General features: G+C 42.5%; 1 protein-coding gene across 16 annotated transcripts in view; it reads right to left on the minus strand.

Annotated features, from left to right (window-relative positions):
- The window catches only part of PLEKHA5 (pleckstrin homology domain containing A5), a 289,350-nt gene that overhangs the window by 74,036 nt on the left and 188,135 nt on the right, over positions 1-27,179 (minus strand). For all 16 annotated transcript variants that reach the window (XM_030541890.1, XM_030541899.1, XM_030541871.1 and 13 more), the window contains 3 exons: positions 26,342-26,457; positions 9,645-10,097; positions 1,114-1,582 (listed from right to left, as the gene is read on the minus strand). In XM_030541890.1, the coding sequence (XP_030397750.1) occupies positions 1,114-1,582; positions 9,645-10,097; positions 26,342-26,457 (1,038 nt within the window). The remainder of the gene's footprint in view (positions 1-1,113; positions 1,583-9,644; positions 10,098-26,341; positions 26,458-27,179) is intronic.

The following is a 27,179-nucleotide window of genomic DNA, read 5'->3' on the forward strand; positions in this document are numbered from 1 at the left end:
AAATCCTTGAGCACCTTACTGTAGCGTAGGGCAGGAAAATTGTTAGTTTTACATCCTACTTGTAACAGTACGATTTTTTAAAAGGAGCTCAACTGCAGAAACAATGTGCATAGCATAATTTAACAAGTCTACCAAAAGCATTTTGGGGATCTAGGTTTATGATTCTAGCTTATTCCCTCTGACTCATGCTGGCAAGGGCTAACAGACTTATGGAGGGTCACTTAGGTCATATGCATGTGGTTCTGCTGTTCCTTAGTGATCTCACTGGATAATTTAACAGTAACTAGAAAGTTAGTCTGACTCGTGGCTGAAGGTGAGAAAAATAAATAGGCAAGGACCTTGAGTGCTCTGAAGAGAAGCTGAGAAAGCTTATCATCATTTCCAAAAATCAGACTGAACCTTGATTATAATCCCAGGAATTCTAAATGCCCTTTTTCTTCAGAAACCTGTTTGCACTTCCTTAAGATACTCTGGAGCAGTGGACCCCAACCTTTTCAGTGTGGCAGGCGCCTGATGACTAGCCGCTGAGGAGCATGGCCGCTGGACAAGCAGCCGCAAAAATGCCGCCAAGAAGTGGTAATGCCAACAAGCATTGCCTCCAAAATGCCACCGAAAATCAGCAGCATTTTGGCGGCAGCACTTCTTGACGTTGCTACTGGCGGCCAGTAGGCGGGCACACATAGATGCCACATTGAGCACCATGGCACCCATGAGCACCACGTTGGGGACCCCTGCTCTGTAGACTAATGGGAATACCGACTTGCTTTCTGTCTCTCATAGCAATGTAGAGTATGCTAAACAAGGTTAAATTTACTACCATTAAGAGAACACTTCTCCATTCTCTAAAAGAAAATGACTTTATAAAGTCAAGTGTAGTCTGTGTAAGTGACAGGAGAAGTTATTTTTTTTCTTTTAAACAAAAATTTAATATAGTAATTATTTTTTCATAAAAATAGTGGCATGTAACTATGCCTACATTATGATACATGTACAATAGCAGAACTTTCCAAAGTAACTTGGAAAATCAGTGTTCTTTTACCTGGAACCATTCTATTTAAAGAAGAAAACTGGAAATAAGCTGGTCTATTAACTATGTATAAGGAAAGTATTCACCTTAGCATGATGCGTTCTATGTCTGCGGTCAATTGTTACATCTGCTCTTTGCACTGGTGAGGACACTTCTGATCTGTATGTCCGTTGAGGGGAATATCCTTGGTAACCAGCTATGGAACCATGGGAAGGTGATGTGGGAATGGAATGCATCACCTGATCAGAAATACTGACCATGGTTTTTGGACTACTTATAGTACTATGTCTAGTAAGAGTTGTTTGCTTATTGTAAAATTGACGTTGTTGCCATTCATAGAGTTGCCACATTGTGTCATCCCGCATAGATCTCCGTTTTTCTTCAGCTGTTACTGGTCCTATGGTCCTGTCATAAACTGATGGTGTCACACTACAAACACTCTCTGGCCTTGTTTTGCTGTTCCTTGGCAGGGTTCTATAGCCTTCTGGGTAACGGGGTGCAACTTGGGGTCGGTGGCTTGGCATATTTCTTGGTAGTGTCTGATATGAAATTATGCTGAAACAAGAGTTTTCCATTAATAGTCAAGAATATTGCTATTACGGGAATACAAAGTTATCTAATTTCTTTTCCACACTTGTTAGATATAATACTTTATAATCTGTTCTGATCTATAAGCATCACATTTTAAAAGATCTATGCTCTCCATCATATGAAGGAAATAGTAAAGGCTACTGAAAAAACCAAGTGTGCCAAATGAATATATTACATATGATGCAACTGGATCTTTTTACTGACTGGATTAATTATTCAACCCAATATTTCATACCAATCCAATTTTATCAGTTTACTTAGTACCCATTTCTAGGTCAGTTCCTGAGAGGTGCATCTACAACTCCTACAGATGTTTCAGATACTTGGGATACATAGCCCTATGATCTCTTATTTTGTTTTTATTTCAGCTCAAACCTTCAGGGTGAATAGTTGAGTGTTAAGCTTTTAAAACTTAAAATTAAGTCTTATATTTTGTTCGTTCCAATACAAATTCATGAACAAGCAAAACCTGATTATTTGTCTATAAAGGCAGGTAACTGCGAAATGATATCAAAACCATTTATTTATTATGGCTAGAATAGGCAGAAAAAATGGTAATAATTATCTAATGCAATTATATTCTGCAATCTTAGATAAACCATTCCCGTAAATCAGCCCAAGCAGAACAAACAGCAAATTATTTCTTTGTATTACAAGACAACATAATTTTAATGCTACTTTTTAATTTGTGTGTGAATTTAAAACTCTTCTTTAATTGGATACCAGATTAACAGTTCTGAAAACTGAAATTCTTCAGTGACAGATCAGGTGAAAATGCGAAGTTTTCCCTAATGAAGCATCAATATGCCTCAACTGTGACTGGAGGGAAGTGAGATGTTAGTCTTGGACCAAAGAGTTTGACCTGTCATGATGTTTTCCATTTAATGCCATTTGTAATGGCGATTTTTGGATGTTGACACTTTTCTAGCGAGGAGACCGCCACCTAACATTTCACATGGGACATGGAACAGGCATGAGCTGGTAGATTCCAGTCACACGTAAAGTAGGCTAAATTCAAACTGACAGCGTAGAGGTGAAAGGCACTAAACATCTTATTACCAGAGCCATTTAACTGTTTGAATCATCACTAACTGTGGTCTTGGAACTGAAAATTAGTTGGTTACAGCAAAGGGCACATTAAAAACAGAGTTAAGACCTAAGCGTAATTAGCACCTTACAAAATAAGTATTTTAAAAAATTGTTTGTAGTAACTATCTTTCAGTCATGCAAAATAAAAATGTTAAGCTAAATAATTCATTTTTGAACATTTACTATTACTTGTAATGCTTTGTAAGAACCACAGATGGAAACTGTTTTAACATATACCAATGAATCAATCCACACAACCTCCCAGAAGTATTATCTGTAAGGCATTTTGTAGATTGATTAATTTACCTATCATATATAAAAATGTTAGTTTTTCCACACAAGTCTCTTAAGATCATCCTGTTTCCCTTCACCCAACTCTGTGCATTTGCAGTGCCATAATTATGAAAAAGAATAAAAAACAGGTACCAAACTTTCATAACTGTTGTTCTTGGAGATGTGTTGCTCATGCCCATTCCATGTTAGGTGTGCAAATGCCACATGCACAGTTGCCAGAGATTTTTCTTCTTAACATGAGCTTCTCTGAGGGACTTAAAACTGCTCAAATGCGGGTTGCTCACTGACCTGGGGATGGGGGCATCCCCAGTCCCTGGGATGATGTCCCTCGACAACTGGGCCCACTATTTACACTTGATACACTAGTACTGACTGATTACTAAATACACTAACTGCAAAAACTATATACAATAGACTACAGAGTCCAAACCATTGGGAAAGCCTTGCAAGAGAGCAATGAACTGGTTCCAAGTAACCATCACGGGTGGTAAGAAGGAATTGAGAGGGCGCAGAGCCAGCAGCACCCCTTATACCAGCACGTGTGCAGGGTTCCAGAAGGTGCTAGGGCCAAGTCCTACGGATGCCACTAAGGGAAAAAAATCTTCCGCATTTCTGCACGTGGCATGCACACACCTAGTATGCAATAGACATGAGCAAGCACAAAAGTTTTTTTTTTCTTGTATTTCAATACAACACATCCAAATTCCCCTTTCCTAGACTTTCCAGTGGATTTGTCAAATTAATTTTTAGCTATTTGTAATGTTTATGATTTTAAAAGTTAAGATTTTCCAAAGGAATCCCAGGGAGCTAGATGTTCATCTCCCACTGAATTTCAAATTTCATTCAGTGGGAGTTGGGCATTTGTCTCCTTTAAACTTCTTTGAAAACCCAGTCTAATTTGGGGAAAAAATTCTTTGTATTTTTAATGTATGAAAAATTGTAATTTAAAAATGTTTACACTCACTATTTGTTCTTAAGTTCTAGAACTTAAGAAGATTTAAACACCCACCACCTCTTACTAATTACTAGCACTAGAAAAAAAAATCCTTAAATGATGCCCTGGCTTTCAATCCAGTGATTAAACCCAAAGCTGGGTTGTCAGTGTTATGAGGATACCAGCAAGATTGACCTAACTAAATCCTAAAATCACACACAAAACCTCTACTAAAAGCAAGATGCCTCATGCACAGCAGCGAGACAGTAATCCGTCATGCAAGCTGCTGAGCTGCAGTAACAGTACTATGGATGGCTTTATAAATAACCCACAAAATCTTCAACTTACAGAAAAAAACTTCTGCTAGATAAAAACAAAAAAACCCAACTCTTTAAAACTCTGGGAATGTCCCCATTACATGTGATTATTGCTGGGCTCTAAGATTTGTTCCAATCTGGAAATTAACTAACTTAACTCTAAAGAGGGAGAGAGTTTGCTGGTATGCTTTCTATGTGCTCAATCCTGTGACATGCAGAGCTCTCTCAGACCTATAGGTACAGAGAGAGGCATCTTAAAACTCCAAGCTAAAAATGCCCCTCCATCATAAAGAGTATAATTAATGGTTTCCGTAGACTGCCTCATGAGAGAGTATAGCAGAAAATGGCAAAATGGAAGAGAGTTAAGTCATCTCTTCAAAATATAGGGTAGAGCAGCGGCCCCCAACCTTTTTGTGGCCAGTAGCACATTCATGTTTTCAGAAGAGTGTGGTGGGAACCAACAATTTTTCAAGGCTTATTTTGTATTTGTACATTAAATAATATGAAAAACATCATATTTAATATAACATAATATATGAATCCAGAGAGAAGCCGGAGAGAAGCTGCGAGGACAGAACACCGGCGCCTGCATCCCCAGAGTTCTCTGTCCCTGGCAGGCGCGGGGCTGCGGCTTGTCTCTGGCTTACGCCACGGCCCCACACCTGTCAGGGACCGACAACACCGGTGCCCACAGCCTGCAGCTCCGGAGTTCTCTGTCCCCAGCAGGCGCAGGGCTGTGGCTTGTCTCCCCTGCTGGGCACTAGGCGGGCCCCACGCCTGCTGGGAATAGAGAACACGGTGCTCGCAGCCTGAGTTCTCTGTCCCCATCAGGTGCCGGGCCGCAGCTTCTCTCCCCTGCTGGGCACTAGGCAGGCGCACATAAATGCCCCAGCGGGTGCCATAGTGCCCATGGGCACCACACTGGGGACAACTGGGGTAGAGGAATCCAAAACTATGTATGGGACCAATCTTCTGATTAAGAATATGCTCAGTGTACTCTGTAACAGAGACTGCAAATATGCAGATATTTGGCACACACATTTCTCACACCTGTAAGAACAGTTAGCTGAATCACACTTCTGTTGAAAATGTTTACCTACCACTGTTACATTAACTGTACATGTTAAAAGTAACCGAACACTGGACACTGTCAGTTTTCAGATGATTATTTGACAAAACTTTTCTATTCAAAAGGTCTTCCTGATTGTCTTGAATAGTCACATTCTCCCCACTCTGTGTACATCTCTCACACAGCAAGTGAGAAAAAAAACAAAACAAAAAAAACAGCAGGGGGATCAAGATCAGATGCAGTACCCAAGACCACCTTCCAACTTATTCCTTAATGCCAAGACGTCCATTATAATATATTCTCCGGAGAAATTTGTGTTTTTACAAAAAAAATTGTGTACATGAGCTCTTTTGAGGGACATCCGCTGGCTTGCACAAACTGTCCTATAGAAAAATTACTGATCTCTCCCAATCTACTGATTTTAGTCTGAACCAAGTATGACTGCAGAAAGGACAGCCAGGGGGTAGGGTGAGGAGAAAGACGGTCAGGGCGAGAGGGAGAAAACAATTTCAGGGATTAATAGTTGTGCTATTATTTCTGCCCTTGAAGTGCTTTGGGCTATTTAGAACTCTAATGGTGGAGTATGCACTCTTCTTTAATAGGATGACGGAACAGCAAGTGTGAAAAATCAGGAGAAATGGAGCCTATATAAGAAAAAACCCAAAAATCGGGACTGTCCCTATAAAATCAGGACATCTGGTCAATCTACTCTTTAAAAGTACTCCTAAAAAGTTGTTCTTCAGATGCTTATTGTTATGATAAGCAACTCTTACCTACTAATGAAATTAACAAATGTTACAAACACTCCAAAGCCCTGAAATTCTAAATTTTATCTGTAAGGCAGTTTATACAGGTGGTCTAAGGCTTTTTGTTTTTTTTTTAATAAATTGGGCTTGTGCCTTTGGCTCTGATATATATATAAAGCCTTAAGAATTTTTTTTTTAAATATTAGAAATATTAGTACAGTAATATCAAATTTTGTCTTCCCTGCTTTAGCTGGAAAACTCTGGGAGATCTGATGGATGCTTTATTGAAAGAACCTTAGTAAAAGGGTTGAGGATGCTGAGTCTTTAAACAAAGGCTGCCCTTCTCCAAAAAGTTAGTCATGGAAGCTAAATAGGTCTTATTAAAAGACAACAAAACCCGCCATACTGAAAAAACAAAAACCAGTTTTATCATTAAAACTTCCTTCCCCTCTCAGTAGCTCAACTTTCATTCTCTTGTGATGTCACCTTTTCACTGGTTGTCCAAATCAGAATTTTCTAATCTAGACAAAACCTGAATTTCTAGTGTAAAAAAGCAGCATTAGAAACTGTTTTCTTAAAAATAGCAGCAGCAGCAGCAACAACAAAAACAACTTCAGGCCACCTTTATGTATCCCAAAAGAGCAAAGAAGGGCACAAGCCCAATTTTAATTCCACTTTGCTGATCAGCTTTACATCAAGCTTCATTTTTAAGTATATTGTTTGCGCTACCAATTTCATCCATATTTAAATAAGAAATTATCTCTGTGCTCAAGGAGATTCTGTTCTTCCAGTTAATGTTTTCCACTATACATCTCCCACAATGGAATCAGTGTGTTTTGGAATACAGCCAACATATTGGAGCAATGATAAGAGAAACTGGAATACAGCTAATACTGGAGCAATGATAAGAGAAATCCAAACTGAAAAAAAGACTCAGTTTTGATCCTTGTTCATAATTGAAAAACATCTATTCAACTATCGCTGTCTGGAGTCTGGATGCAAATTACACGATTTTTTTAATTCTAATTTTAAAAATCTAATTACATCACAAAACTGTGTTAAGTTCTCATTGCCCAAGCATACATAATGTGATAAATGTCAAGGTTTAATAGTCACTCCGTGTAGTACAAATTAAAATTAAAAATTGATCAACTGGCAACACACACATCAGGAATACTACATGACCCTCAGATACCAATTATATTTAATGATGGGTCTGTTATAGAGCTTTAGCAATTGAGTCAAAGGTAAACTTTCACAGTTTTGCAAGAAACAGATCTTAAGAACATTCCAGCAAAGAAGATTATTCAGGTCAACCTACCTTCTCCCTACAAAGTGAAGGGCATAATTTCACACTCTCCAAATTCCTCCTGCAGTGACATTCCCATAAAAGTTTAATTGAAAGCAAAAATTTTAATAGAGGTTTGAGAAATAAATATTATAAACTCATGTTTAGTGTGCCATACAATGCAGCTTCCTGTCAGACATCCTGGAAGTGACACCTCTATGCTTCTGTCATGAAGAACAATTGCTAACAACACAGCAAGATTTAATAATGTCAATGATTCATAGAGAAACTTTAAAGTTTTCTGATTAATCACTAGAATGCACTGTTAAGACTTTGGAGGTGCTATGCCATAAGTATGGTTATATGTAGAAAAGAAAGCGATTAACTTAGATGAATTTGCATGACAAACTCCAAATGATAAAATTTAGGATGTACTTTTCTATTTTTTTAACTTAACTTTTTTAAAGATGGCATAGAAATCTTTTTATAGTAAGAGTTTTAAATAAAAGTATTTTGATAGCAAAATCTATTAATAAAAACAGTCCTCAGGCAATTTCACGAACAGGGACTTTTCCCTCATGAAGTGCTTAAAAGCAAGTGTTTTAAAGAATCACCACTCTGTGCTGGAATGGGAAATCCTTAACTACATTACTTCTGGGGGAATTCTGTGCATGCAGAACTTGCACAGAAATTAGTTTTTTTGCACAGAATTTCCGTTTCCTCCACAGAAATGGGCTGCAGAGCTTCCACTAGAGGTCACTGGACCCAGCAGAGCACAGCTCACAAGTAGAAGACACTGCAGGGGGAGGTGGGGCAAGAGTGAAGGCTTCTCAGTAGCTGTGGTTCTCACCATGCCCTGAAGGAAGGAGGCAGCAAGCAGGAAGTTCCACACAAGCCTGGGACAAGCATGAGACTGTTTCTCTGGGAGGGAGGGGGTTTGGGTGTCTGTAGCCCTAATGGGCTCAGGGGTGAGGGGACAAACAAGAACTGGCTTGTTGTGTTCCCTTAACTCTCAACTCCTGGAGGAATTTTGTACTGTTACAGACGTACTTGCTGATCAGTATTTTGAAATAACTTACCAAAATAACTGAAACGGGCGTGATTACAGAGTGTTATTTTGACAAAATATGCAGAATTTTAAAATAACGTGTGCAGAATTTTTCATTTTTTGGAACAGATTTCCCCCAGGTGTATTACATCTGAAATTTGCACTGTAATAGAGGCTAAGTTTACTCAGAGGGGTTTTTGACCAGCTTTCATATACAACTCAGATATTTAACACTACTTTCAATATTCCTCATATGGTGTATGCATCTTTGTCAGTGCTTCCCCTCTCGTTTAACCACATACATTACCTACCACCTTTGTTCAAATCCACTACTCACCAATTAACTGATCCTAGCATGATGGCAACTGAGGGAAGAACACAGAGACAAGACAGTGGAGAAAGAAGGATGATTTCCTTCTGATGTCAGAACCCCCACCAGTCGGAGAGAGGAGTGGACAAGGGAGTAGGAAAGGAAGGAGCGGAGGAGAAGGCAAATCACATTTCTAACAACCTGTGCATTTCACGGTTATCACCTAATACAATACAAGAATCTACTTATCTGCAAATTTCCTTCTTAAAGAAGCACACAAACCTCATGCCAATATTTTATCAGGAATATGCAATATGTTTGTGTTTAATATGCATATGTTTTTGAGTTTACATCTGTCTTATTTCCTTGAAGTCAAAGATTGAATTTAGCAAACATTTTGTTTTAATAACGAATTTACTCTTCATCATTTATGGGGGCTGTTTACTCTTTAGATTTCATTCAATTTGAACAAAAACAAATTGATCTATGTAACTGTTCCCAAATGCTTTCAATTTGTTTTCATGCATTCATAAATATTTAAGCACACAATACTACAAAGGAATGTTAAAGTCAACAGCAACACCAAATTTAAAAACAAAAACAAAAACCCAAACAACCTCCCCAAATATATCTTACCTGGTTTCATGTATTCTTCCCCAACCTAAATTTTGTGCCTAAAAACTAGCTGGCAGTGCCCATTTAAATAAAACAACTTTTACCGAGGCTAAGTAACCGTTTGAGAGTGTCTCTTACTATCTACTTAGATTGTGTATCTATTTAACCAGTGTGCACAACAATGCAAGACAACCTCTAAGCCAAAAACTGGACTTTACAGGAATGTAATATTAAGTTAATTACACACCTGAAAAAGAATCCGACGAGATATTTTGACAGAAAATCTAAATAAAAAAATAATAATCCAATTGCTTACCCTCTTGTTTCCTCATCTTGCCCCTTTCCTCTCTGAATTCTAATCCACTGCTCCAACTGAAGCATTGAATTAGTTCTCTGTATGACTCGTTCAGACTCCATATGTGAGTGAACTGCATTGTGCTGTCCTCCATCTCCAGTGTCCGCCACAATATTGACAGCTTTATTCTCAGAGTCATTTAAATGAACTGGCCTGTAGAGTCCAGCCTGAAGTGCGCTCACCGGTAAGGTTCTGTATTCTGAATTTAGCTTTACACTATTAATTTTAGTTAAGGGTTTATCTTGTCCAACTTTCTGAAATCCATATTTTTCAGCTTCCAAAGCCGCCTTCTCTTCATTTTTGCTTACTTCTTTGTTTTTTTGATTATTCTGTGCCTCTGGTTTAATTAACACCCTGTGATTCGAAATGTTATTCACTTCTCGAGGTGGTGTGTTTTCAGTTATCTTCTCTACTCTGAAAAAAGAGAAGAGAATGGCATAACATAACTACAGAAACTGTAATAGCTAAAGTATTTGCTTTTGGAAAAACACCCCTTGATTATTATGGGTTCTAGGTTGTTCTAAGAGACCATTACCTAACCAATACGCTATAACAGCTTGTCTTTGGGAGAATAATCCAGGCCAGTTTTAAATGGCCAGTAGTAGGTTTGTTTGTTTAAGAATTCCCCTCCACTTCTTTCTATTTTAGGAACATCCATACCAAGCCAAACTCCAAGTTATACCCATCATGGTAAGTGGCCACTAAACAGGTTGACATCAAGCTAGAGAAACTGGAAGAGCAGATATTAATTTCCCAAAGGTCAGGATGCTGGAACAGCACATACTCTGTGGTTCTTCTCAGGAATCAAAGCCTCTGGAATGCAAACAGCTTAAAATCTCAACCGACTTCAAACCAAAGTGTTTCAGATGGCAGCATATTATGTTCCTGTCTAGCTCATAATTCACTATGCTAGTCATTTCAACATATAATGGGCACATTATTCTATATTTTAAACTTTATATGGTGACTGACATCAATTAGCTTTCTCTGGTATGTTGTCATTTCAGCTATTGTATATTTTATGGGAAATGCTTGTGGCTTCCTTAATTTTAGGAGGAAAATATCTGCTGACTATGGAACTGTGGCACAAAATAATTATATATATTTTTAGAACCAAACAGTAACTGCTATACAGTACTTACATTACACAAGTTATAGAAATGTATACCTTGAGAGCTTAATGATTTTCTTTTTAAAGTCTAGTGTTTCAAGGAGTCAAGGGTGCTTTCAAGGAGTCACTGGGACATTTGAGCCCCAAGTTTCCAACTGTGTGCCTAATTTGTATCACAACTGACAATTGCATGTGAAAATAGTACTTTGAGATGCATATGACCACTTATAGTATTTTACCAGTGGAAGCAGCCCATTCTGTCTATTTCCATGCAATCTAAGCAACTGCATATGCAAATACACAGATTTATGTCCACTTGAATTCTAAGTATTAGGCCTAAATGTCTGACAAATATTAAGCATCATTCCATAAGTTTATTTAAACCATTTTCACAAGCGAATCCTGTTGGCTATAATTTTCATAAGCACCTAAAGGACTGAGAAACCTAATTCCCTTTGAAAGTTTTACCCATTATTCCTATAGCTTCTTCAAGAGTTCTGGACATTTATTTTCAAATGCTCCACTGGTGAAATGCTTATACATTAAGTAGAAGCATGCCTTTTAATACCAAGCAGTTGTTACAAATAATATTATTAATAGAATTCTTTACCAACTCCTACACAGATGGATTGCAGATATATGAACTAGTTTAAATGTTTTTACAAGGGATTTCTTAGATGGACACAAACTCCTATCCCACCCACAAGTGCTAGCTCAACTAGACTAACTAGTTACAAATGAAGAAAATAAAGCATTTATGCAGGGTAGTTTTAGAGTGGAGCTGAGCCTTTTTTGTATGTACATTTCTCCTAGTTCAAGATCGTTAACATAGCAAAACTTATTAAAACTACACAAAAACAGTGAGGAGTCCTTGTGGCACCTTAGAGACTAACAAATGTATTTGGGCATAAGCTTTCGTGGGCTAGAACCCAATTAATCAGATGCATGGGTTCTAGCCCACAAACGCTTATTCCCAAATACATTTGTTAGTCTCTAAGGTGCCATAACTCCTTGTTTTTGCTGATACAGACTAATGCAACTACCACTCTAAAACTACACAGGCAGTTATGAGAATTAGATTAAGATTAAGGCAATTCTGTATAAGTATGCATCTTCTAGATCAACTAGATATACCAAATCGGTAGGATATATTTTAACTTTTCCTCCACTGTATCTCCTTCCCAAAAACAAGTTAAAATACTCAAACTCACAGCACAGTTATAAGGGCTTGTCTATACAAACATTTAGTTTGCAGCAAGCTGGGGTGTGAATCTACCCTGCACTAGCCTACAGCTCTCTAAGGGTCTATGAGGACCCTGCTGACATACATTAACATGTGATCCCGAGTCAGTTAATCTGGGCTCAGAGTTGCTACTGAGAGTCTTTTTTGCAGTGTAAACATGAATACCCTCAGTGTTCATGTGGACAAGCCACTGGTTAAAGCTATGCAAGACACCTAGTCCTACTTTGCTGTGAATTCTCTGATGAAATCTGTGAGAAGTGAAGGGATACAACAACACCTCGCTGACTTCACACACATAGCCCTACGTTCACCCCTCCGTAAAGTATGAAAAAAACTCTGACTTGTGTGTTATTTAATGTCTCTCAGTCAGAAATAGAAATGTTCATCATGTGCAGGAGGCCAGCTGTTAGAGACAGAAAACGTACAGGCTGAAAGGTACTTGAGAAACATGCAAAACAATACTCAAATGCGCATCTCTGTGGCTGCTCGCATTGACATGTTACCCATCAGGACAATGTACTGTTTCTTGCACGGTGTTGGTGGATTCTCAAGTTTGATCCATCTGATGTTTTCTGCTAGCAGGTCAACATGATATCTGGTTACATTAAGTCTTCTCAAGATTTTTTCATTGAAATTTCGAAGGGTTTTTTGATAAGAGAATAGAGCACATGCCCATGGAGCTGACACTTATCTTTCTTGGTATATTAACATACCAGTATTTTTGCCTAAACAAGTATTTGGTGAAATTATTTTTCTAAAAAATGTGCTCCTAACACAATTCAACCCAAACTAAAGGACTTACCCAAAAGAGAAAATGGATGACAGGTTCTACCAAAGACCTCTCACAAATAATAAGTAGAGCACTGACAATTACAGAGAGGAAAAATTGAATGTTAAAAGTTTCAAAGATCAGCACTCAAAAATTTGAAAATGCCAAAATTAAGGTCATCCTCGCAACTTTAATTCAGCCCCTTTCCACTTACGCACTGAGTCTTTAATTACACCATCACACAGAACCTCATGAAGTGCACAGGCTAAGAGGAAACCCATTTTACTGACAGAACAACAAAGTACTTAGATTTGGCAGAGTCTTGCTGAGGTGAAAGGTGTCTGAGTGAGTAACGTGGACCTGCCAAATTAGCTATCTGGGTTCTACTCTCAGCTCATATAATTCCTCAATGAGGTGGGTAGGCGGCCTTGCTCAATAGTAAGAGCTGTGACGGACCCAAAATTATTAATCCTAGTGGGTAGAAGCAGAGACTAACTCATGGTCTCCCAGCCCCAAATCAGTGCATCTTCCTCTAGGCTGAAGGGTATTTTGGGGTGTATATGTGAGCGTGCTCTGTTGCCACTGCCAGATTCTCCTTTTAGGTCTACATCAAATCCAGAAGATGATGCATGCACAGGGCTAACAGAATATTCAGGGTTTTTGACAGTAAGCCAGGAATAAGATGTATTGAGCAGAATAGAAGAAAATGGCAACTTTCAACTGCTTAGAACATGATCAAGTCTGAATGGATTTTTATGTAGACAGGTACTTCCCTCACACCTGAACTATCCCCCTCACAAATTTCAAGTTCCTCCTGCAAACCAAGAGACAGCAGAGCTTTTAAAAAAAAGAGGAATAATGTTTACATTGGAAAATGTTGGGAACCTAGAATAAACCAAACCTTGTAAAAAAAAGTTTCCCTGTTTCTGCCATCCTGCTTGATGCCAAGATGGCTTTTGATGGAGTAGGCTAGGATTACTTGTTTCCTTTAGGTTATATACTAAAATTCAGAAACAAATTTCACAACTGCGTAACACTTACATTGCTATAAATGCTTGTGTCCAAGTCATCTAGGGGTTGATTTTGCCACCTATACAAACACTGAGTAGTACTTTAGTCCTAAGGTTACCATATTTCAATAAAAAAAGAGGACTCCCTCCCACTACCTGCCCCCTGACTGCCCTCCTCAGAACCTCCAACCCCCACCCTGACTCCTTCTCCTGACTGCCCACTCCTGGGATCTCTGCCTCTAACTGTCCCTCAGAACCCCACCCTCTACCTAAGCCTCCTTGCTCCTTGTCCCCCGACTGCCCCCTCCTTAGGGTCTCCCACCCTAACTGCCCCCTAGATCCTACCCCCACCTGTTCCCTGGCTGCCCCAACCCTTACCCACCCCACCCCCCCCAGATCGACCCCCGGAGACTCCCAGGCCCCATCCAACCACTCCTCGTTCCCTGACAGGACCCCCAGAACTCCCAACCCATCCAACCCCCCGCTCCCTGTCCCGACTGCTCCGATCCCTCTCTATACTCCCACCCCGACAGCCTCTCGCAAAGCGCCCGACTCATCCAACCCCCTCTATTCACTGTCCCGACTGCTATGATCCCTCTCCACACCCCCACTCTCTGACAGCCCCCCCAACCCATCCAACTGCCCATGCTCTGTCCCAACTGCTCTGATCCCTCTCCACACCCCGACCCCAACAGCCCCCCTAGAACTCCCAACTCATCCAACCCCCCCGACTGCTCCCTGACTGCCCCCCCAGGACTCCCCTTACCATCATGCCGCTCAAGCCACTGGCTCCACATGGAGCCAAACCGAACAGGCTGCTGAGCGCACAGCCCCTCCCCCGCAGAGTCTTGAGGCAGAGGGAGGGGCTCTGGCTCCTGGAGGCCAATGGGAGTGGCTCAATCAGCCGCACTGCACTCTGCATGGGGGAGAAGGAAGCGGGGGGAATCCCGGACCTTTCTACCTTATTACCAATTCCTCCCAGACGGCTATTTAAAGACAAAAAAGCCGGACATATCTGGGTAAATACGGATGGATGGTAACCCTACTTAGTGCCTGATATTCAAGAAATAAGTGACTATTCAGTGTACATTAATATGGCAGACTCTAGCCCTTAATATAGAAAAGTGAAGACATCTGTTAGATTTGTCACTTCTTACTTTCTGACCTGGCTGTGGAACAAGCCGCAGCAATCACAGGTAAATAGTGTACTGTACTAGGTGATCAGCAAAAGAAAATGACATAGTTGTACACCGATGATGTATCACTAGAGCAGACAAAAAAACCCTACATTCCTATGGTTTATCACTAAACTGGTGGCGGTCTAATTTGAAAATAATCTGATGTTTTGCCAATTTCAAGAGGTTGTTTCAGGTCACATTTTATGAATGAAAGGTTTAAATGGACTCTTGATAGATTAAAGTATTTGAGATTAAGTTACTTACAACAGGACCTTGAGGACCTGGATCTACCATTTAAAAAAATAAAGCCAGACCTACTCAGGTAAAAGCAATTACAATTAAGCCTATGTGGCAAAATAAATTCAATCATAATATGCACCTTACAATATTATGTACACTCAGTGTTCTACCTATGGAAGTAACAAAAATGTAATCTTAAAAATTGAAATAAAGTAATCTGGGATAGAGGGAAAGAAGCCATAATTGTCATTTAACTCAAAATATGCCAGTCAAGTTTTTTTCCATTGAATATATAAGAATTATCTGGAAAACTCACCAAATTATTCATTGGACAACAAATAAGAATGGCAATAAGGACCAGTTTTGGCTTTCAAGAGGAATTTATTGAAGATTCTCCTCTGATATTAGCTCTCAATAGGATTTTTCACCAGAGCTCACACCCTCGACTGACGCTATTAATCATTCAAGAGCAATTATCCAACAAGGAAATAAAGTAACTGTTTCCTCACCTCAAACTTTGTTTTATTTTAAGCAGGCTTTAAACAGGGGAGATAAAAATCACTTTACAGCAAAACTGGATAAAAAGGTCTGTTTTCTTCAGAAAAAAGAATAAGTATTCTCATACCCACAAAAGACAGAAAAATTGCAGGCTGGAATTTTTTAAAGCTGAAATGCACAATTTAACAGACTGTTAGGCTTAGGTACAAGGGAGTTCCAGGAATGCCATCGTTAGTGAAATAGCAGAACTTCTATATTTAAATAAATCTATCATTTTACTGATAGATAATTTAACTTCAGAAAACAAAGGGTATGGAAGTAACGTGTTGAGCATCCTACCTATTGTATCTGAAGTAAAACTCAATAGGAAAATTATATTTAGGATACACAACTCCTAGCAAGAAGAAAAAAAATTAAAGTAAAGAAACAAAAGCACTTGCTGATTATATAGTCAACCAAGAGCACTTTATCTTATGTGTTACAGGAATGCCAAAACATCAAGTTACTTAAGGATGAGGTAACAGATGTAATATTTAACAGATTTGCCTGGGAATCCAAGAATACTTATTTTACAGTATGTGTATAAGATCATATCCTGCTAAAAAAGTTTATTTTTAAAGATTGATTTTATAGCCAAAAGATTGATTCACCAGAAACAGATGTCTGCTCCCCCATCCCCAGTTATAGCTAACAGATACAAAAGCCTAAGAGACTATGCTAGTCTGGAAAAGTATCTGTTCGATTAATTCTTTCAAGACTATTATAGTGCCTTTCAACATGCAACATGGACTGCAGTATCAATCCCTTAAAATATATTCACAACCCTAAGGCCAAATCCTATAACCCTGACACAACTAACAGCATATCTACATGTTGCAGCAGACTACATGGGGTGTGAATTGTTGTGACCTAACTGCTCTGCATGGAAGCTGCTGTCATGAACTATAAAAGGTACCTAGTTCACGTTAACATTAGCTCTCTTTCAGTTTACACCTCCATAGTCTGCATTGCAGTGCAGCACAGACATAGCTTAAGACAATCAAGACCCCATATAAAATACATAAACCCATTGAGACAGATCATAGATTTCTGCAGTACTCACACATTCCTCCCTTCCTCAGTCTTCACCTCATCCCTCAATCCACTGCTACTATAACAACATAAAGACGATTGCATGGAGAAACTAAAGAGTGCACAAAAGAGGGAAATCTGGCTAGTTAGAAGTCCTAGATTCTCTGTTCATTATCACTAATCCCTTAACCACTAACATTTTAAAGACATTGTTTTCCAATATTCAGCTGCTAAAGTAGACAGAATTGGCCTCGTAGGTTTGTCCATGATTTGCTGCCTCTCCCAAGCACAGGATCCACACAAAGGCGGTCGCACTCTAAGTATTTTAGGAATAAGGTCCAGGTTTAGATAAGCTGAACCTAAAACTTGTGACAAGACCCTTCTAGGTAGTTTCTGGGGTGCTCTGATGCAACAAAGTGAAAAGTCTGTAAAAGTTAGGCAAGTTTGAAAATGAAGATTTCCACTGAATTAAACATGAAAATGGAATGCTATAATCCCTGCAGTATTCCTGGTGTTATTTATTGGATATTAAATTAAAATTTATTTTACACTGTTCCTTGAACATGAAAATGTCTATGTGCTCCAGATTTTGGTATTAAAATATAATTAGACTGCAGAAGCCGTCACAGGAAAACTGGATAGCAGGGAGTTAGATGAGGCCTTTAGTACTGGTAAGAGAATGCGCACTTCTTCCCACCCCTTTTGTGCAGGGGATGGTGGACTTAAAATATGGAGCGAGGAGACTTGAATTCCTTGTTCTGTACTCCAGCCACCCTTGACAGAAAAAAGCTGCCCCACATCCCAAAGATTACCACACTACATTCAGAGAATATTAGCTTACATGATTTTGATGAAGTGATCAGTGAAATCATTAAGTCAAATTATAAAATTTAAATCTTAAGAATGGACACCCCAATTAGTTGTATAGGAGCAGTTCACATTGATATTCTTCAGTGCACACAGAATACATTTTCACTGATCTTCAAAAGGTTTAACATTTAAAATACTGCACATATTAAATTTCATTAACACAAGTAGTGTAAAAAAAGGCAGTTACTTTTTCCATAACTGGTATTCTTCAAGATGTGTGGCTCAGGTCCAATCCGCAGTAGGTGTGCGTGCTTGCCACGTGCACTGGTGCCAGAAGTTTTTTCCCAAGCAACCCCTGGAGTGGAGCTGCCATGGCGTGGTATAAGGGGCACTGTGTGCTCCTACCACCCTCAGTTCCTTTTCTGCCAGACAACTCCAACAATAGGGAAAGAGGGCGGGATGTGGAATAGATGTGAGCAACACATCTCAAAGAACACCAGTTACAGAAAAGGTAACTGTCTTTTCTTCTTTGAGTGATTGCTGATGTGCATTCCACAATAGGTGATTCCAAGCTATATCTGTTGGAGGTGAGTAGGAGTTCACAGACACTCGGGACAGAGCACAGCCCTGCTGAACCCAGCATTCTCCCTGGTTTGGGAGATGATCGCATAATGCGAGGTGAACGTGTGAACTGATGACCATGTGGCAGCCCTTCAGATGCCCTGAATAGGGACATGGCCCAGAAAGGCAGCTGACAAGGCTTGTATCCTAGTCGAGTGTGCCTTCAGAATCGGCGACACAGGGACTCCCGCCAGGTCATAACAAGTACAGATACACAAAGTGATCCGGTTGGAAAGCCGCTGAGCAGAGACTGGCCGGCCTCTCATGCATTTGGCTGAGGCAATGACCAGTTTTGAAGACTTCCGGAATGGTTTTGTACGTTCCAGGTAGAAAACCAGAGCCTGTCTCGCATCCAGCATCTGGAGGTGGCACTCCTCACTGGATGCGTGGGGTTTGGGAGACAGCACCGGCAGGAAAATGTCGTGGTGCATATGGCAGGCAGAGACCACCTGAGGAAGGGACTAAGAATGTGGTTGGAGCTGGACTGTATCCTTATGGAACACCGTGTATGGGGGTTCGGAGGTCAGGACCCAGAGCTCAGAGACCTGTCTAGCAGACGTGATCGCCACCAGGAAGGCTACCTTCCATGAGAGGTGTGACCAGAAGCATGTAGGTAGCAGTTCAAATGGAGGTCCAGTTGACCTGGCCAGCACCAAGTTCAGGTCCCACTGTGGGACAGGGAGCCTAACATATGAAAAGAGGCGATCCAAACTCCTAAGGAATCGGCCAGTCATGGCATGAGAGAATATCATGTGACCCTGCACTGGTGGATGGAAGTGCACCTTGATGGATGAGGGCGCTAGGCCCTGGGCTCTAAGATGAAGGAGGTAGTCTAGTATAAGCTGGATCGGAGAAGCCATGGGCGAGACACCCCGACCAGCAGTCCACAGGGAAAACCAAGACCATTTTGCCAGGTGCATGGAGGGCAGCCTGCTCTCCAGGAGAATACGCTGAACCCCTTCTGAGCAAGTCCTCTCCCCCCAGCCTAACCATTGAGCAGCCACGCCATGAGATGGGGCGGAAGAGGCAACCATGGACCTAGGAGAGCAGGTCCGAGTGGGATGGCAACGGCCATGGCAAGGCGATTGCCAGGCTTGTGAGAATCCCATACCAATGTTGCCTGGGCAATGTTGCCTGAGCCCTGTCCATTTTTCATCTTTTCTAAGACCTTGCTGATCAGTGGAATCAAGGGAAAGGCATAGAAAAGTTTGCTGGACAAGGACAGAAGGAAGGTGTCAGAGATCATACCCACACCCAACACTCCTCTGGAGCAGAAGCAACGACACTGCTGGTTCTGCCGGGTCACAAACAGGTCCACTTGGAGAGTGTCCCATGTTTGGAAAATCCTATGCACCACTTCTGGGTGCAGAGACCACTCGTGCTGAGCAGAAGTCCTGGCTCAGTGATCTGCCCGAGAGTTCCGGATGCCTGGTAAGTGGTGGGCTTCCAGGTAAATATCGTGGGCTATGCAGAAGTCCCACGGTCTGAGGGCTTCCTGGCAGAGGGCTGAGGAATGGGCCCCGCCTTGCCTCTTGATGTAGAACATTGAGGCCATGTTGTTGGTGAGAACCCTGAACACTCTGCCTGCCAGGTGTGAGTGGAAGGCCACATATGCCAGACAGACTGCCCTAAGCTCCTTGATATTTATGTGCAGGGCAAGATCCTGCACAGACCATAGACCCTGGGTCTGAATGTCCCCTGCATGGGCTCCACACCCCAGGTCCGATGCATCGGACACCAATTCCACAGATAGAGGTAGGCCCCTGAACGGGACCCCTTGGAGCATGTTTCCTGGGAAGGTCCACCAGTGCAGGGAGGCTATCACTGGTTTGGGCACAGTGAGGACTTCGTCCATCCTGTCTCCGGACTGGGAGAATACAGAGGCCAATCAGAGTTGGAAGGGCCGCATCCTGAGTCTGGCATTGTGAACCATGTACGTGCATGCCGACATATGACCCAGGAGTTGGAGGCACGCTCTGGCTGTCATCATGGGGAACCTTGTGACTGTGCTGAGCAGCTCCTTTAGGGTTTCCAATCTGTCCAGCGGGAGGGACATTCTGGCTGATGTTGTGTCCAGAATTGCCTCAATGAACCCTAGGCGCTGCACTGGAACCAATGTGGACTTGGTGTCATTTACTAGCAGGCCCAATGTGGTGCATGTGGACAGGAGGAGTGTTACTTGATCCTGTACCTGCGACCTTGAGCTGCCTTTGACCAGTCAGTCGTCGAGGCAGGGAAAGATCTGGACACCCCAATGTCTGAGGTAATCTAATCCCACAGACATACACGTTGTGAAGAACCTGGGAGCTGTGAATAGGCCAAATGGGAGGATAGTGAACTGGCGGCGCTCCTGCCCAACTGTGAAGTGGAGGAAATGCCTGTGTCCCTCGAATATATGAATGTGGAAGTATACGCCCTGTAGATCTAGGGTGGCGTAGCAGTGCCTGGGATCCAGAGAGGGGATGATGGAGGCCAGAGAGACCATGCAAAACTTGAGCTTTATTATGTACTAGTTCAGGCCTCTCAGGTCCAGGATGAGCCTGAGCTCCCCTTTGACCTTCGGGATAAGGAAATAGCAGGAGTAGAACCCCTTGCGTCTGAACTCTGCTGGCACCACATCTACTGCTACTAAGCCAAGGAGCCATCTCACCTCCTGCTTGAGTAGGCTGTAATGAGAGGGGTCCCTGAAGGAGGACATGGATGGAGGGTGGGTGAGTGGGGTAGAAATAAACTGGAGGGTATAGCCCCAGGAGACGGTGTTGAGGACCCATCCGTCTGAGGTCAGCCGCGACCACTCCGGGAGAAAAAGCACACAACCATGTGGGTGGATCCCTGGTATTAATTGGGAAATTGCCTCTGGGTATACCGTCAAAACCTGGAGCTTTCCTGCCTGTTTACCCTTAGAGGGCCCAGGCTGGGATTGCCATTGTGGGTGCTTTTTATAATCCCTTGACTTTTTTATAAGGGAACTCATATCTGGAGTAGCAGCAAAGAATCCTGTGGCACCTTATAGACTAACAGACGTTTTGGAGCATGAGCTTTCGTGGGTGAATACCCACTTCCTCAGATGCATGTAATGGAAATATCCAGGGGCAGGTATATATATGTGTGCTAGCAAGCAAGCTAGAGATAACGAGGTCAGTTCAATCAGGGAGGATGAGGCCCTGTTCTAGCAGTTGAGGTGTGAAAACCAAGAGAGGAGAAACTGGTTCTGTAATTGGCAAGCCATTCACAGTCTTTGTTCAATCCTGAGCTGATGGTGTCAAATTTGCAGATGAACTGAAGCTCAGCAGTTTCTCTTTGAAGTCTGGTCCTGAAGTTTTTTTCCTGGACAATGATCCCACACTTTCACAGGCCTTGGGTGGCAGGCCAATCCTTGCCCACAGACAACCTGCCAACCTGAAACATATTCTCACCAGTAACTGCACACCACACCATAATAACTCTAGCTCAGGAACCAATCCATGCAACAAACCTCGATGCCAACTCTGCCCACATATCTACACCAGCGACACCATCACAGGACCTAACCAGATCAGCCACACCATCACTGGTTCATTCACCTGCACATCCACCAATGTAATATACGCCATCATATGCCAGCAATGCCCCTCTGCTATGTACATCGGCCAAACTGGACAGTCTCTACGGAAAAGGATAAATGGACACAAATCAGACATTAGGAATGGCAATATACAAAAACCTGTAGGAGAGCACTTCAACCTCCCTGGCCACACTATAGCAGACCTTAAGGTGGCCATCCTGCAGCAAAAAAACTTCAGGACCAGACTTCAAAGAGAAACTGCTGAGCTTCAGTTCATCTGCAAATTTGACACCATCAGCTCAGGATTGAACAAAGACTGTGAATGGCTTGCCAATTACAGAACCAGTTTCTCCTCTCTTGGTTTTCACACCTCAACTGCTAGAACAGGGCCTCATCCTCCCTGATTGAACTGACCTCGTTATCTCTAGCTTGCTTGCTAGCACACATATATATACCTGCCCCTGGATATTTCCATTACATGCATCTGAGGAAGTGGGTATTCACCCACAAAAGCTCATGCTCCAAAACGTCTGTTAGTCTATAAGGTGCCACAGGATTCTTTGCTGCTTTTACAGATCCAGACTAACACGGCTACCCTCTGATACATATCTGGAGTGGGTGGCCTAAATGGGAGCCTGCTGCGGTTTGAACTTGGTCCTGGCCAGAGCTGGGACACAGAGGCCAAGGGTCTTTAATGTCATGCGGGAGTCCTTCAGACTGTGTAACTTCATGACTGTTTGTTCCACAAACAGGGCCTTGCCATTGAACAGACGGTCCTGTAAAGAGTTCTGTCTGGGTTGTCCAGTGAGGCACAGAAGGAGCCACAATGCTCTCCTCACGGACACCGCGGAGGCCATAGACCTTGCAGCTGTATCCGTGTAATTCGAGGCTGCCTGAAGGACTGCCCTGGTGATAGCCATGCCCTTCTCAACCAGAGCCTTGAACTCTTTCTTAACACACTCATGAAGGGAGTCTGCAGATTTGGGCAGGAAGCCCCATAAACTCAAATCGTATCGACCTAGCAAGGTTTGGTTATTCGCAACCCTCAGTTGGAAGCTCAAGGATGAATAAATATTTCTACCGAATAGATCTAGTTTCCTCAAGTCCTTATTTTTAGGAGTAGGAGTGGGCTGACCTTGCCACTACCTATGGTTTACCAACTCGACCACTAGAGAGTTGAGGGCAGGATGGGTATACAGGTATTCACGCCTCTTGGTGGACACAAAATACTTCCGTTCTGCCCTCTTAGATATGGGGGGCAAGGAAGCCGGGGTTTGCAACAAGGCATTCGAGATCTTTTCTACTCTGTCACAGAGTCCCCGGACAATGCTCTGGAACTGCTCCCCACAAAGCCAGTCAGGACTTTGGGGAGCCCTCTCACCCTTGGAGCTGACTATCTTTAGGGCAAGAAGCTCACACATCTTTACCTCCTGGGTCTCTCCTTGGAGCATTCAGCCTGTGCCACTCTGTGCACTTCCCACAGCGAGCCTGCCCCAGCGGGGTCCTGCACCCCCACTTCGCAGTCAGACGTGACTCTTAACCAGCCAGTAAAACAGGTTTATTTAGATGACAGGAACACAGTCCAAAACAGGTCTTGCCAGTACAGACAACAGGACTCCCTTTAGTTAGGTCCATCTGGGGCCCCAGGGTGGCCATTGCCCTGCTGGGAGGCCCGAGCCTCCTCGGGGCTCCCCTCCATTTTCCAGCCAGCTTCCGAAAAACTACCCAACCCCCTCCAGCCCCTCCTCTCTGGGATTTGTCTCCTTCCTGGACCAGGAGGTCACCTGATCTCTCTGTCTCCTTTAGCATCTTCTTACAGGGGGGAACAGCCTGGCCATTAGTTGCCAGGCGACAGAGGGTCAGCCAGAGCTGAGGCACCAACAGTGTTCAGAAGAAACATTAAAACCAGTCCCACTTCCTCACACACCCCTTCATGGAGTTGGAGAGATACCCTGGCTGGTGCCAAAGCCGAGAGGATGTTGAAGAAAGAGTCCTCGGCTTGTTGATTGAGGCTTGATGCCACTCTTTTCAACAGCTCTTGGTGAGCTTTTGTGTTCTCCTGCAGGACAGGTGGAGGAGGGGCCGTGATCACCTCATCTGGGGAGGATGAGGGTAGGAATGCAGTACTCTGTGTCCCCACTGGTGCTACAGGTCCCACCAACTGGTCTCCTTCTAAGTGCGGGACCGGGGATGAGCGCATCACCAACTCCTTTCTGGGAGGCCGAGAGAGGGAGGCCAACGGTCTTTCCGAGCCTCCGGCCACTGAGTGAGCCTCCACCAGGGGCTGCTTCGGGGTCCACGGGGCCCACTGGTACCATGGCACTGGCCAGGAAGCCCAGTGGAGCAGGCTGTCCAGCCTGACTAGCCTGTCCCATCAACTGATGACTCCGAAGGGAGGCTGGGCTGGCATATGATCAACTGCTATCCCGGGACTGGGACAATTGGTGGCGTTGGGAGCGGTGTTGAACGTGTGACCATGAACGTGGCATGGAGAAGTGGGAGTACTGCTGGTAGCGGCTGCTCCATGACCAGCTCTGACGAGCAGATCCGCGACAGCGGAGTGCCAGTCAGACGCCTGGGACTGTGGGAGTGGTGCCACAGTGCTGACCTCGAGCGAGACCAAAAATAGGAATGGCGAGAATGTTTGTACTGCAAGGAGCTACACAGTACCTTCTCGGAGACAACGACCTCTGGTACCATCTGTCCTGGTGGGGCACACTCTCCTCGCGAGGTCTATGTTCCCTCAAGGCCTAGAACCCCTGCTGGTCTGTACCCAGCCAGACAACCTGGTGGGGGTCGACTGGGACCAGCGTAGACAGTCGCGGTCACTGAGTGGGGAACTGCGTCGGGAACCTTCCCTTGACCGTAAGTGGTACCATCCAGGCAGCAGCTGCAGGTGTCCAAGCAGTGGCTTGCCTCTGGACCGGGGAGGCAACGATGTCTGGAAAGGTTGGCTTAGAGTGGGCTGGGCTACTCTGTCAACTTGAGTTGGAGGCCACAAGGCCGATGGGGACCGAGAGCTGTCCAATGCGGATCTGGTCTGTCTCCCAGTCTTGCTCTGGTGCCTTGAAGACGACGACCTCCTCTTTGCCTTTTCAGAGGACAAGAAGAGGTGCCAACTAGTGGAGGGCCACTGGTGGAGGGCACTGATGTCACGGTGATTGGTGCCGACTCGGAGCGGTGCAGCGGTGTCGGGGCCAGGGCCAACTCCATCAAAATGGCTCATAGCCGAATGTCCTGCTCCTTCTTGTCCTTCTTTGTCAGATGCATCTGACAAAGTGGGTATTCACCCACGAAAGCTCATGCTCCAAAACGTCTGTTAGTCTATAAGATGCCACAGGATTCTTTGCTGCTTTTAATGGGTAGCTATCCTACCATACTCTAGCTCACAGAGGCGCATTGGGAGTCTTAATAATCTGTAATTTGTTTTTAGACCCCTAGACGAAAAGAGCTAGGCACATATAGATTAATGAAAAAATTACTCTATTTTAATACTCTTGTCTTCAAGATGATGGAAAAAACCACAAGCCAATATTAACTAATGTACTCTTTGGGGATACTAGCTGGTATTGAAGCTAAAAGTTCTGATTTTTTTCTGTTTAACTTACATTTAATATTAAATGTGAGTATATTCTTAGTTTTTGTTAGTCAGACTATCATCCCTCAGTCTCTGAACACTGGGCAGAAGTAAAAGGGTCAGTGAGAACATTTGTAATGGAGCAGCTCTCAAAATACTACAGGTTAGATGTATATATTAACAAAACACTGTTAGCACTGAGCATAAAGCAGCACTGGTCAGAGCATTTCTTTTGGACTTTTTATTTTTATCAGCATACTGCCTGAAGCAAGGACACTAGAATAATGAAGCAGGAATGAATTTACCACATACAGTGTGTAGAGTGCAAATGCTTTTCTTGAGCTTTACAAATAGTGAGGTGGGCTTGATTTCACATCTTTTTGCCCTTTTTTCTTCATTGTGTCCACGTTCATAGGAATTTTTTTTTCCTTTTGAAATGTAGCACCATTACTGCCAGTGGTTCAGCTCAAATGGTAGTAGCAACAATGGGTGCACAAATGTAAACAAGGTGCTAGCTGCCATTAGTATTTTAACTTCCATGTAGTTCTGAGGAAGGTTAGAGACTTTAAACTCTCAACAAGCATGGGTATATCTACACTGCAATTAAAAACCTGTGGTTGATGCATGCCAGCTGACTCAGGCTAGCAGGGACCAGGCTAAGGGGCTGTTTAATTGTGATGTAGATGTTCAAGCTCGTGGTGAAGCCTGGGATCTAGGATCCTGTGAGGTGGCAGGGTCCCAGAGCTTAGGCTGCAGTGCAAGTCCAAATGTCTACACAACTAAATAGCCCCTTAGCCTGAGTCAGCTAGCATGGGCCAGCTACGGGTATCTAATAGCAGTGAAGACATACCCTACAAGTGCTCTCATCATTGCAATCACTGGTGGGGCTGAAGCACAGCTGAATTACCTTACATTTTAAGTAAACTAACTCAAACCCACTATTGAAAATTAACTCCTTGTTCTACTGGTTTGCCAATCTATGTTACCTTTTCACAGGTTCTGTCTGTACAAGTGCTGCATCTATCATGGCTTTCATCCATAGCTCCATTTCCTTCCCTGTATCTGTGCAGAAATAATAGGTCCTCATGTTTGGATGAGCTGCCTGATTGGAAATGACAAGGTCATTGTAATAAAAAGACAAGATTTCTGTAAAAGAAAAAAAAAGGCAAATAATGTTGTTTTCTTACTCCATTGTTGTTAGGTTTATGAAAACACTACAATTTATAGAAAACATTTTGTACAATATCATTCACTGTTATGCTTTTCTTTCAGTGCAATTAGATTAATAAAAGAATTAGCTTGAACATTGTAATTGTTGCTTCTCTGTGAATGTACCCTGCTGAAATTATTTATATTTTTCTGCCATCAAAAATCCTATAATAAATGTTCATAAAACTTTAACTTAATATAAATATTCAGTTATACATTTTCTGCAGCCTGAATAATTCAGTAAGTTTTAATTTGTACTCACCATTGTAACTTTCAGTTGTGTACAGCTCAACAGTCATTAAGGACAGCCAAAAAGGAACTCAAAGCCAAGAAATGAAATTCCATGTTAGGAGAGAATATGTAAGTGATTACTTTACTCATGATTAAAGAACATGCCAACTAAAATAAATATTAAACACAAAATAGTTTGTCCAATACTGAGATGTAAGCACTACACTCAATCTTTTTTCTTTTATCCATTCACATCATAGTAAATGCCTTCAGTGTTTTTTCCCAAAATTAAGAAGAGCCAGCATGATGTGCACTTATTAGTAATCCCAGTTTCATAAACATAATGTGCACAATAGAGGAAAATACATTTTAGGGCTTATATAT

Source organism: Gopherus evgoodei, chromosome 1 (assembly GCF_007399415.2).
Source record: "Gopherus evgoodei ecotype Sinaloan lineage chromosome 1, rGopEvg1_v1.p, whole genome shotgun sequence".
NCBI lineage: Eukaryota > Metazoa > Chordata > Testudines > Testudinidae > Gopherus > Gopherus evgoodei.